Source organism: Diceros bicornis, chromosome 35 (assembly GCF_020826845.1).
Source record: "Diceros bicornis minor isolate mBicDic1 chromosome 35, mDicBic1.mat.cur, whole genome shotgun sequence".
NCBI classification, from domain to species: Eukaryota; Metazoa; Chordata; class Mammalia; order Perissodactyla; family Rhinocerotidae; genus Diceros; species Diceros bicornis.
Window position 1 is genome coordinate 3,091,874 of NC_080774.1, and position 13,645 is coordinate 3,105,518.

The 13,645-nt window shown below is 41.3% G+C and overlaps 1 protein-coding gene across 1 annotated transcript in view; it reads left to right on the top strand.

The window, feature by feature from the left end:
• TMEM132D (transmembrane protein 132D) overlaps window positions 1–13,645 on the top strand; it is a 604,918-nt gene that overhangs the window by 266,682 nt on the left and 324,591 nt on the right. The window contains exon 3 of the mRNA XM_058531233.1: window positions 8,888–9,034. Coding sequence (XP_058387216.1) covers window positions 8,888–9,034 — 147 coding nt within the window. The remainder of the gene's footprint in view (window positions 1–8,887; window positions 9,035–13,645) is intronic.

Below are 13,645 nucleotides of genomic sequence, written 5' to 3' on the forward strand. Positions count from 1 at the left end.
TTTGTAACCTCTTTTACATCTTAGTTTTCTCACTTGTGAAATGAGAAAGGTGATAATTTTTTGAAATACATTAATATGTTTCCTCTTCTGCACTTCTAGGGAAATAACTTCCTTCTTAGTTAGTCAAGGTGTCCCTTTGCTTAGGGACAGAAGATGGTAGGATTAATTTTCCCACTGTCTTTTTAACCAATCCTCTGCCATCTGGCAACCTCCATTTTTAGGAAGATGACCCACCTATTTGTCCATCAGATCGCCACCAGTCAATTAGGTTTTGTTCAAATACACCCACACAATGGATTACAGTCAACGATGGACCACATATATGACGGTGGTCCCATAAGAGTAGAACCATACAGCCTAGGTGTGTAGCAGGCTATACCATCTAGGTTTGTGTAAGCACACTCTATGATGTTTGCACAATGACAAAATCGCCTAAACACGCATTTCTCAGAATGTGTCCCCGTCGTTAAGCAGGGTGTGACTGCAGCTGTGAATCAAGAATTCAGTGGATCTTTAAACGCTGCTATGGATGTACCTACAAGATATGTTTTTAAGTGTAAGTGTGTGCAGTGTGTTGCCATTGGTATTTTAAAAAATCTACATGTCTAAGTATGTTGATCTCCCAGAAAATGTGCACTAAACTGGGGACAAGTTGGGGAAGAGAAACCTGCAGTGAGAGAAACTCTTCTTGTATCCGTATTTGTAACGTTTGAATATTTACAACACGCTTGTTTTATTTTTTCGATGAAAAAAAGGTTAATTAAAATTTAAAAACCTCCCAAAAGACGTCCCTGAAATGTGAGTTTCTTACCATAATTCTGGTTTTGATTTAGAATGTTTTCCTTAATTAAAGAAATAGATTTAAATAACCCCTCGAAAACACTGGTAACCTTGAAGGCTGGAGAAAACAGCAATCCAGTTCTATTATGTGCTGTAAGTGAAATTAGAGGTTGGGGCTTGTAACAGACAATAAAATTAGATCTTATCCCAGACCCTGGGAACCACATACAGCCCGGCCCCCAGAGCACTGCTGGGCCCGGGGAACAGGGGAGGGAGTCGAACGTTCTGAAACACGAGTCACTGGGAAAGCCACTCCAGATTTGGTTTTCTTGCAAATATTCATCCTGCTTGCTAGGCTGGGATTATGGCCCTCTCGAAATTTGGAACTTCTAGAGCCGATTTGAACTTCGAATCTGCGTCTTCTGTCTCCCACTGGAGTGCAGAGATTGTGTTTTGTTTTGTTCTATTTTTTTAGAAGGACTAGGGCTTTGTCTAGTGATTATTATACGGATGAGATGGAAAGAGGATGAAAACTGATTGAAAATAATCAGGCGTCAAGGTTTCTATGTAACAAAGGAAATAGTAATAACAATGGCTAAAATTTATTTTCTACCAGACACTAGGTTAAGGACTTGGTGTACTGTATCTTATAGAGTTCATTATGTTCCACAAAGAATAGGACTTTTTCTTGCATGTCTGTTGATTTATTGGGTGACTCCACGATGGGAGATTCATTAGTGTATAGAGAATGAGGTGGTCCCGTCTAATCATGGACATATGGGCAGTGCAGAGAGCGTGGTCATTTATTGCTTTAGTGTCAATGAGGCAATAACTTGACTTGTCTTTCTGGAACTGATGATGAGCCAGTGCGGCATCTTCTGCCCTCTCTTGCCGCCCCCTCCAACTCAGCCATCATTTACGGAGGCTGTGTTGAGGGGTGCTGTCTATATCAAGGCTTTGTTTTTCCAAATGAGAATTACAGGTTCTCGTGGGGTCGTAATGATCCCCATGAATCCATGAACACTGGTCTCGCATAATAAGCTGTGGAATATTTAAACCACTTCCCTGACCATTGAGTGGTGGTCTGACTATTTTCAGTAGGAACAAGGAGACTTTCCTCCCTACTCAATGCTAGGCAAACAGCAAGTCAAATATAGAAGGCATCCATGTATGTATATGTATTTCCCTTCTGCCTGCACATGTGGTTTAATTGCTGGCTTTACCACTTGGCAGGTAATAAAATAAATTAAGTCTGTCTAAGATAGTCCCCCTACACTGGGCGCTCTATCCCTTTGCGTTGCTTTCTTTTTCTTTGTAGAATTTATCAACATAATAAATGTGTGCGCATGTGTCTTCTATCTCTCCCACTAAGATTTAGTTCTACGTCCATAGGAAACATGCATGTTTTGTTCTTGCTTGCGTTTCGGTGCTGTGCGTAGTGCCTGGAAAACAGGTGGGACTCAGAAAGTATTTGTTGAATGAATAAACAAAGTAACAGGTTTGGTTTACTCACCAAATATTATTCATTATATTTATTTCCTGCTTCAGTGGTTTATATCCAAAGCCTTTTTGCTGAGAGGAGGGCCGGGGCCACTCCCTCCAAATCTCTGACAGCGGTATCCGTATTCATCCCCCTGGCGCGGTTCCCGTCTGGTGTGCAGTCCCTTCTGTCCTTTTTCTGCTGATCCCTTGTCTGTTGCGACCTCGTGCTCAGAGGAAAGACTGGCCTTCGGGGCCCTTCCCACGAACTGAGAGTCAGAAGGAAAACCAGGTGCTGGGAAAAACTTGAGATTGTGTGCAGGAAGCGTTTAGCACTAAGATCACTTTTTAAAAGGCATTGAACATCTGTCTGAGCTGGCAAAGAAAGCCCACAGGCCAGGTGTAATGGAATGAAAAATGCTGCCCCATCTCGCCCCCAGGAGTCACAGAAGGTCCTCAAAGCAAACAGCTGGCCTGGCTGGGCAGCTGACAGCACCTGTTGCTGTCTGTTTGAGTCAAGATGCAGTGCTCTGTTGCTTTGGCTTTTCTCCTCCTTGGGCTCCCCTGAGCTGGTAGGTGGCCAACCCAGTTCCTGCTTTAAACTATTGTATTTGTCCCTGGAGCTGATGGGGAAGAGAGACCAGGATGGTCTGTGAATAAAGCAGCGTGTTGAATGTCATCAGGGCTGCTGCATACAGTTGTGCAGGTTTTGCACTGCTCAACTCTAGGAGGCCCCATTCACATTATAATCTGTGTGAATCATGCTTCCTGGGGTTGGTCAATGCACGTTTTGTATGGCTGTATGGCAGTCCTGGGCATGATCCTATTTATATAAAAATACAGATGGGGTGTGAATAAAGAAGTACATAGAGGGATGATGACTAAAATATTGATGGTTTAGGTTCAGCGTGATGAGAGTTCAGGTCATTTTTACTTTCTTCCTTATACCTTTGTGGCTTACTCACTGTTTTTCTACGATGAGCACATTCCATCCACTTAATCAAGACAAAACACAATAGAGCTATTATTATTCAAGGGTATATGTGGAGGGGAGAATGTGGGTATAAGTGCGTTTTGATGCTTGATACCTCGATTACACCCCAGAGGTAACACGACGTTTTCACATCACTCATTGATTCATTCACTCCTTCGGGATAGATTTAACCTACTGCGTTCCAGCCAATAGATGTCACAAACTGATCACGTCAGGCTGCTTCCAACCCTCAGATGGTCTGTTTGGCCTGGACAGTGTTGTAAAATTTTGGAATTTCACATGAAAGTGAGGATTTCTGGCCTCTCTTCACTATGGTGAAGATTTGGCAGCACCAGGCCTGCATGGTGGCCGGCACGGGGAGGCCTGGCAGCTGCCCTGTGGATGAGGCCTGTGCTCACGGTTTGAGTTGTCAACCCCATTCAGTGTGTGCTTTCTAATTAATGACTCGAGCTCCACTCTAGGCCCTGGTAGTGGTCAATTAATCAACCGTTTACTGAGGACTGTTCACCTCCCTCTCACACAGCAGAGGGTCTGGCCTACAGAGGCCAGGCCCCCGCTGTTCCTCCACTCTTGGCTCCTCCCACTGGGGGTCCTGGAGACTCCCCTTCCCTAGGTGAGCAAGCTCCTCTCCGTGTCTGATCTTCTGCTCCTTTGTCTCCCAAAGGTGGTTGTCCTTTGACAGCAGGGACTATGTCCCTCTGGCACTTGCAATGCCCACCTGATAGCAGGACATCAAAATGGTTTGCCTGGAGGTGACTGGGCTTCATTCTATATTTAACTTAACCAAAAAAATGGCAGCGTGAAACCAGATTCCCTCATCCTCATAAAGACTGAACACAAAGAGGTGGCAGGAGCCTTTAAGCATCTTGTTAATATCCATTTACCTGCTTCATGATAACGTGACTTCTGCTCATTGTGTGTCTTCATCCTACACTTGGGAATTAAAGCTTCCGGTGGATTAGAGCAATCCCCTTCGAGTGGGGTGTGCACCCCAAGGGGTGTGCAAAATGTTTCTCTGGGATGAGGAAACAATAGGACTTCTCAACATGGTTATTTGCAATCTCATCATTTTTTATTTATATTTTGTGTATGTTTTATAGCACACATATTATTATTTCAATAGTCCTAGTATAAATTGATAAATGAATATGCCTATATTAAGGCTGAGTACTATAAAATAATTTACTGGTATGAGTACATGTTAAAAAAATATTTGGAACTTGTTAATTTAAGTTATTACCTAACTAGGATCAGCTCTTCTGTAGCGCTCTTGGTCTTTACCTGCGTCTATGGGGACAGTCCCAAAGCCACGGGAGGGACTTAGCAAGTATATTCCAGACACTGAAAGAGAGCCCAGTGCCTCATGGAGCAAAAAGCGGGATGTGATTCACAAAGAACTGCTAATAACATCATAAACAAACACATTAATGTAATTGTTGGCTGGGGCAGGGCCAAGACATAAGGACGGGGCTGAAATTAGTTCTTGAAATAAATGAAATGTTGTATGCTATGTAATGTGTGGGCTTGGTGGGAACTGGTGCTGTTATAAATTGTTCCTGGTCAATGAGAAATTAGAAGCAATGAGTGATTGCAAAATATGATGTATAGCTACTGCATATGAGAGCATATTTTATTCTTTCCCACAGTTAAGGAGAACAAATAAATGAGACATGAGAAATTCAAAAAAGTTTTGCTTTGACCCAAAGAGATTTTTGTTGGACTTTGAACCAGTGGGGGAATACAGGTTTCCACCAGTTAATCGGGACGATGACATTAACCAAATCTACAACACTTGTCAGTGTGTTGCATCCTTCTGTTACCCAGAATATGAGAGATTGGATGTGGGAGAGCAAAAACAGCAAATGCGCACGGCAATTCTGAGCTCAGGTTACTAGCTGTTTCAGTTATGTTACTGGATACTGTACTTGGAACACACGTGTGCACGCACACACACATTTATATGTATGTGTACATGTGTGTGCGTATATATGTTTCTGTGTTTACGTATGTATATATGCATGTGTGTATATATATGTGTGTATTTGTGTGTGTATATACGTGTGTGTGTGTCTATATACATATACATACACCATAGCTATGTTATGTTTTAAAAACACGATACACCCTTACCCCAAGCAGGTTTTATTCACACCAATCCACAGGGCATGTGCATACGATGAGGGGGAGATTATGGCTTTCCCCGCTATTGCTATAGTAGATATAGTATTAAGTATAAATTTATGGCAAAATGTCTTTGGAAATCAAGTGCTATGTTTATCTCTGTGTAATGAAGCTGTCAGTGTAACCTGTATTTATTGAACTACAAATCAGTTATAAAACTTCCATTAATGAATGTAAGTAACTCAGTTGTCATAAACAAAGAAAGTAATTAGCATTTGGTTCAGACCCAGTGGAGCCAAACTGCACGTGTTCTAAGAATTATCCTAATGGCTCTAAAACGCTGCCACTTACAGCTCTGAGATTAGCGTTTCAGAATTATTAACTCAATGCAAACTGTGTTCAATAAATACTATAGATACGTCTCTAAGGAATAACCACTCAATTTCTTGCATACGTTCATACTTGATATACACACACTATTCAGTGATATCTCTTGAGCAAGGATTTCTTCTCCAATTCAGAACGTCTGAATTATGCTGTAGAAATGTGTCTTCTCTTATGGAAATAGTCTGTGTCTATGAAAGATAACTTCCTAGTATCCTGCACTAAATTTCCGAAAGAATTTTCCCTTTGAAATAATGCTATCAATTGTAGCTTCATGTAGCTGTAATAAAATTATTAGCAACAGATATGGGTGCTTCGTGGGTTAAATAAGCAATCGTCTTCTTTCCTGAGAAGTTAAAAATGATTCATTAGAGAAACATTATCTGAATTCCAAATGACCTACTTATGAATAAAATTTAAGAAAAATATGAGCCCATTCTATATCAGAAAAAGCCTATATACTGATGTCTCCAGTATAATAAAAAAGATTGCCAAATCCAGGTTGATGACCTATTTATTTAAAGCAAATTTGGTTCACTAAAATTCCAGTGCACAGTAATTGGGACAGCCCTTGGAATTCATGTTGATATAATCATAGCTGTCCACAGTGAATTGAACTTTTTTTCACCACCACATCTTGGTTGCCCACAATTTAATTGAGTTCCTGCAAGGCCAGAATCATAGTTTATTTGCCTGTGTGTTTCACCTGAGTATCTAGAAGGTCAGACAGCTTTCTGGCCTATGCATGCGATTCCCAATTTGTAAGTGACCACCTTCAAAACCTTGGCTTGCACAATGGTTATTTGCAACACAAAACATTTTATTTGTTTTCCTATAGAAACACTGCTGTATGATGCTCACCTGCTAAAAAGGCTAGCTTTAGCACTGAGGGCCACACAAGGGAAATGATTCCTCTTCCCTTTGTAGACTAGTCAAATCACTGCGTGTGTAGGGGTCCCCAGGACCACTCCTGGGTTTGATGACTTGCTGAAAAGACTCACAGAACTCAGCATATAGTCCTAATCATGGCTAAGAGTTGTTACTGCAGAGGTGTACAAAGCGAATTCAGCAAAGGGAGAGGCGCAGGGGATGGCGTCTGGAGGAAACCGGCGCAAGCTTGCAAAAGTCCACTCCCGGGGGAGTCACATAGGATGCGCTTAATTCCTTCAGCAATGAGTTGTGAAATGTTGGGTACCTGGGAAGCTCCCCTGAGCCTAGGAGCCCAGGGTTTTTACGGGGGGCTGGTCACCTTGGCACCCTCTGCTGGGTATACGCCCTAATTCCAGGCGGCCAGATAGAAAGCAGGGGTCCAGCATAAACTACATCGTTTGTACAACCAATTAGGCACAGTGAGCCCCTCTTATCAGGGAATGGAGAGAACCCTCGAAATCCCAGTTCCCAGATGCCGCTGGTGGCCAGCCGTGCACGCGGGGCTTTCTAGGGGCGGCCGCCGCAGACCTGCTGTGTGAGCTGCTTCTGCATGATGTCTTTTAAAGCTGTTTCTATGGGAAATGGTATTCTTATGTTAGGGGCAGAGCCCTCCTTTTCTCTCCAAGCCCCAGTCCTGATTATTGTCCCCTCCCCTCTTGCTCGTCTCCCCAGATCCTAAGAGTGAGGATTTTAGGTGGGGACTCGGGATCCACTGCCTCGCCTCTGTGTTCATACAGGTACAGTAATCACGAATCTGGAACGGGCATGTCAGAGGCTGCCCTCTGGCATTGTCTTCTACCCTGTCACCCGTCAAACCACCCCATTTGGTATTCTTGCTTCAAAACTCTTCATATTTTGCTGAAGGGACCAAGAAGAGAAAATATGACTTTTTCAAGCATATAGGCAGTTCATACATCGAACTGTCTGCAATTATTGCATTGTCCTTTTACTGTATACTCTCCATTCCATATACGTTTTTCACTTGAAATTTCTTAGAGAAACATAAGGACGTACAAGGAAACCAGCTCTGCCCTGTGTCCTTTCTCACTTGTCCAGCTTCTCAGTAGGGAACAAAGTCACTGATAGCTTGGAGAAAAGCCTGTGGCCATATCATCTATCCCTTTCCAGGGATGAATGAAGGAAGGAATAAATGAAGGAGGATAGAAATAATAAACAGAGTCTGTGGTGGAGGGCGCACCTGCTCCAGTAAATTTGTCTTTGTCTAAAGTCTCAGTAGATGTTAGATCTCGTGACACGTACTGACCACTGTTGAGTGACAGAGGATGTGAGTGGGATCAAAAGAAGTGGCTTCACCATCAGAAAGTTTAATGTGGAGCCGAGGAAAGCACTGTGCATGGTTCGACCTGCCTTGTGGGTAGAAGCCATTTCATATCCCAGTCACCTGCTCATGAGCTGCGTGGTCCACAGGTTTCTCAGCAGCTCAGTGAAAATTAAATTGGTACCGACCTCGTAGGGCATTGGTGAGAATTAAAGGAGATAAAACTATAATGAACTTAGAAGAGTGCTTGGGTTATGGTAAGTAATTCATAAGTGTAGGTACTGATGATGCTGAAGATGACGGTCATGGTGATGGTGAGGATAACAATGATGATTGTGTAGTGGGAAGGGCAAAAACAGAAGTGGGCGGATCTGTTCATGTCTCGGCACCCCTGTTTCCTATGGGCCATCGTTATTCCCTAACCTGTCTGAGCGGCTGCCTCCCCATTTTGAACTTGGAACTTTGCTTGGGAAATTAGGTAATACAGGTGAAGTGCCCATCAATGCCTGGCATAAAGGAGACATTCAATGAATGTGTCTTGTTATTATCAATTTTACTTTTGCAGTTTAAATTCATTTCCTTTTTCTATTTAGTTTTAACTGTCTAGGGGTTTTCAGGTAGTTTTTTTTTTTTTTAATTAAAGCCATCCACTAACACAATATTACTCTTTCTTTGTGTATCTGACTCTTGCCTACCGTCAACGTACTGTTGTTACTAGCTCTTCTGTTAAAGGTGGGAATAACTGGGGGAAAATTAGGACAGATGGATTTCAGAAGCCAATTGCAAAAATGTGACCTATTAAACATGAGCTTCCACCTGCCAGGCAACAATGTGCAATTAAGTTCACGGTGTTCCCAGAACCAGCAGGAACCCAGGATTCCCCAGCGTGGTCTCAGCTATGCACTCGTTGTCTCCCACAGGGCCAAGGTGAAGAAAGGCGTGAACATCGTTGGGGTGAGAGCCAGCAGCCCTTCCATTTGGGATGTCAGGGAGAGCACAGATTATACTGGGAAGTATGCACCAGCTGTCATCCTTTGTCAGAAGAAATCTACTGGCTCGGAAAACAGGTGAGTCCCACTAGCCTTCAGTATATTCACATTAGCTGCGACAGTGGCTTCATTTTCCCCAGTTGTGCTAACAACTGTTTTCACTGCAGTTTGCATTTGGCATGCCTCGTCTGTATTATTAGTGCTTCAAGGTAAGATGGATGGAATCCTTCATTTGGGAAAGGTGAGCTATTATTCACAGTGGACCTACTTAAAATCCCAGCACAGCTCGGAGTCACCTGCAAGGACCACTCCATGCAGATGGAATTTATCTAAAAGATGATGTTACACTTCCGCATGGCCTCTTTCTAATTCATATTATTAGGTGAACCGAAAGTCTGGGCATCTCTGATAAAATGGCTCATTTTGCAAGTGTTAAAAACCAGAGTGCGTGCATCTCTTGGCACACAGGGGTGCATTCCACATTTACTGTGTGGATTTAAATATAACGTGTCGATTGTATTTGTGTGCAGCCGTTTTCTGATGGTACAGTGAACTGTCTTCTGTGGAATTACAGGGCATCGTGAACGACTCTGGAGACATATTAAAATCTGACTCAGTCTCTGATACCCACCAATTTAGACCCGGTCCATTCACAGCTGGGCAGAGAGAGTTGGAAACTCAATGGTTCTTATTTTATTCTTGTTTCCCGAAACTTCACTTGTGACTCGGGAGACTTCTTAATCTGGTCACATACTTTTGCCACTTTTAGGTTGGTTACTTTTTGCTCAGTATGGTACTGAAAATTGAAACAATAGCAAATGGACAAATCCCAGGTATGTAACACATTATTTCTGGAGTCAGGTTTTTAAACTTTTTAGCTCGATGTTTAGAAAATCTGTTTATTTTCCCCTATTTATTCTAATACGGAGGTCGTGAGTCGCAGCTGATGGCTATTGCAGTTTTTTTAGTTCATTTCCAAGGAGCGATTGGCACCAGTTTGGGGATGGTTTGATTTGAAATTCCTTCTGTGCTTGTCGGCTCGACATTGGTGCTCCAGGGTTTGCGTTATCAATTCTCAAGCTCTGATTTGTGTCTTTCCTTGTGACTGGTGACTCAAGATTTTTTTTCCTTAAGATTTGCTTGTAGAGCAAATGAGAGGAAAAAGAAGAAACTTGTATTTGAATTCTTCCCTAAATGTTTATATAGTAATAGTCTGCACACTACAGATAGGCACACGTCCAAATACGTCTGTCATGATTCGGCAATAAGGTGCCGCCTCCATGGAAGATTTGTTTTGTGTTGTGAAGTCAGCAAAAATTAGGAAGGATGGATGGATGCGTGGATAGATAGGCAGATATTTTATTCCTTACAGAAGAGGAGGAGGAATTTGGGGGAAAGGATCTCAACCTATGCAGGTTTGGTTGGTCTTGTTCTCTTTCTTGCCGTCTACTCCATGGATTATTCTTAGTAGTGGTGGCTGTAGTGTCTTCTATGAAATGCAAAGGGATTTGAACCTTTTTGTTTTTTCCTTTTGAAATTCTGGCTAAGAGTTAGTTCAGTTCATCTTGGGCACCAGGGAGAAGTAAGGAAAATTTCCAAGGGGGGCTCCTCCCCATTGAGGTGTAAGCTGCCTTTTTATGGATCAAATCATGCAGGCCCTTCCAAGGAGTTTTAACAGTTTTTTAAATGGAACAGAAACTCAGCATCTCCAGAGCATGTCACAATGTACAAATGTGTGACTTGCCCTTTTTTTCTTTCTTTTGTATCAGTATCTTCTTTAAGAAACAAGTGCCCTGAATGGAATATCAAACTATCCCTTCAAAAGTCCCTGTATCGTCATGCATTCCCTGTAGAGAATATTCCTTATGCCTTTGTAGATTCTGATGTCTGTGTCTGTTCCCTCCAATGGGTCCAGATGATGGAAAAGAGCATACACGCGCACCCACTTGTGTGTGTCTGTAATATGTTGTATATGTATATCTATACAGAGTATATTATCTATGTTTGTGTGTATATAGTATATTATATAAGTATATATTATTATGTGTCTGTGTATGTAATATGCTATATATTATATATAGGAGATATAGTGTATGTATAGAGAACATATATATATGTGATATATGTGTTTCAGTATGTGCATGCATAAGCATGTACATTTTTATGTGTCTTAGATATACACATATGTGTTGATGCAGAGGTTTATTTCATTTGTTTGCAATCCCCAGTGCTTACACTAAAGCCAGGGAGGCTTTGCTCAGTGAGGAAGCTGCAAGATGGGAGCTTTTGTGTCTGTCTTGTTCGCAGCTGTGTTTCCAGCTCCTGCAGGAGCGTCTGGTACACACAGGGCTCTCCGTAAATATTTGTTTAATGAAGTTCTGGAATTCGATTGTATCTCTGTGACTATATATGTTATGATGCAAATCTATAAAGACACATATTGAATGGTCTCCAGTACACCTGCTCAAGTAGGTAAGATGCATAGCAGCATATATATTGAAGCCCCATTTGGGGAAAACTGGAGATGGGTGCTTTTCTGAGCAGAAAGACTGCCAACTGGGATTTCTCCTGGGGGAAGCTGGGAAGGTTGGGGGAGAAGGCTGGATGTAAATTCCTTTTTACCGTGAACCATTTGGACTGTGATTTTTTTTAACTGTGTGCATGCATTACCATTTAATAAAATGTATGCCATTAAAACAGACATTTTTTGAATGTGATATATTCTCAGTAATATGTTCAACTTTTATCCTCACTTCAAAATCTTTCATTTTACATCTGTCTTTATGGCATTAAATAAAGAAAAATCATGTCCTCCTATTTGGGATAGCGAGTGAACTGGGAGGAGATCTATTTCTCTTTCTCTTAAGGATAGTTGGAAAACGGATTATGGAGTGGATGTTTTCATGTTAGTAAGTTTTGCTTCAGAAGCTGTTTTGATTTATAAATTCTTCCTACTCTGTTTGAATGTTTTTCAGTTATTCTTAAAAGTCAGATCATTGGAATGCAAAAGAGGCAGTCTTAATTAGCTTGAGAGTCATGGCTTCTGTGTTGCTAATAATTCACCATGGATCACGATGTTGCGTTAATGAAGTTAAGCCTCTGTGACAGGTGTGATTTTATGGATTAAGGAGGCACTTCTCAACAGGAATGTCTGAAGATCTCTTATCTAAGTTGAAATAAGTCCCTCCTTTTTTGAAGAAATTAGGTTGCTGAAAACCCTATCATCCCAGTATTAACATATGAATGTTATCACAGCTATCAGATCTGTTTTGACTGATCATTGCCAGGAAATATTATGGAACAGAAGCATAATAACTAGTTTTGCTCTGTCCATCAAATTCCATTTTGTGTTTTCAGAATCTTGCTCACTATAGCACTATGAAAACTTAGATAAGTGTGTAACAAAAGCCATGTATTTTTTATTTCTTTGCTCTTCTCTGCATTCACGAGTGTTTTCCAATGTTTACCACAGTTGCTTTTTAAATGATTTTTGGTGGTATGTAGAAATGGGACTAAATAAACTTGAATTATGGAAACTTACATGCTTTTCAATTCTCCAGCAAGACTTCTGATTGAAGAGAAGTTCATCGCTTTAGGGTCTATTATGTCTTTAAAGCCTCTGTCCCTTGCTAATAGATCGTAGACAGGCAAGAGCCCATAGCTAGAATTTAATCCTTTTTCATTATTATTGTCTGTTTATTTCATATAATACTGAAATGGTAATATGTTTCATTTTAAAACAAATATAGTTTAAGTAATGACATGAAGTGCCATGAATAAAAAGTGATATTTCAAATATAGGTATATATGATTAAAATTCTGAATATATGTTCAAAGTTAGAAAATGCTGGCATCATAAATACATCTCATACTATATTTGTTAGAATTAGGTTTGATTTTTTAAATTTTTAATGCACATAAGAGTGACTTAAGCAAGATAGAAGTTTATTTCTGTCTCACATAAAAGAAGCCCTGATGTAGGCAGGCAAGGGCTAGTATGGCAACTCCCCAGTACCATCAGGGTCCTAGCCACCTATCTGTCTTCAACACCATGCTAATGGATGGCTTTTGTCCTCATAGATTAAGATGGATGCTGGAGTGCCAGTCATCACATCTGCATCGTAGGCCAAAAAAAGTGACAGGAAACGGTTTTCTCAACTGGATCAACTCCCTCTAAGCAGCTTTCCTGGAAACTCATGCCAACCCCCAATTCTCTCTTGCCTGTCATTGGTCAGGACTTAATCAGGTGACCATGCCAGATGTCAACAGGAAATGGGAAATATCATTTATTAAAGGCAGCAGTGTGCCCAGGTCAGAATCAGTTTTCTGCTCCATAGGCAGAAGAGCAGACTGGATGGGCTGGGCAACCTCTATGTCAGCAATTCATAAAGAATAAATGTTGTGGGATTTCCAATAGGATGATAGAAAGAGTATAGTACCTTACTATATCCTTGAGTCTACCAGGTTCCCATGGAAATTTCCAGTGAAATATAACAGGAATGGGAAGACCCACATTAGCAATAACTGAAAAAGTTATCATGCATATGTTAGAAAGTCAGAGAAGTGTTTGTTAAAGTACAGACAGGACTGGGTTGAAGGAAAACGCAAAGATCGCCAATCTCAAATACGCATAAAAACGAAAAGGACCGGGAATGTGACTGTAGAAGACCCAGGCATAAAAAATCAGGA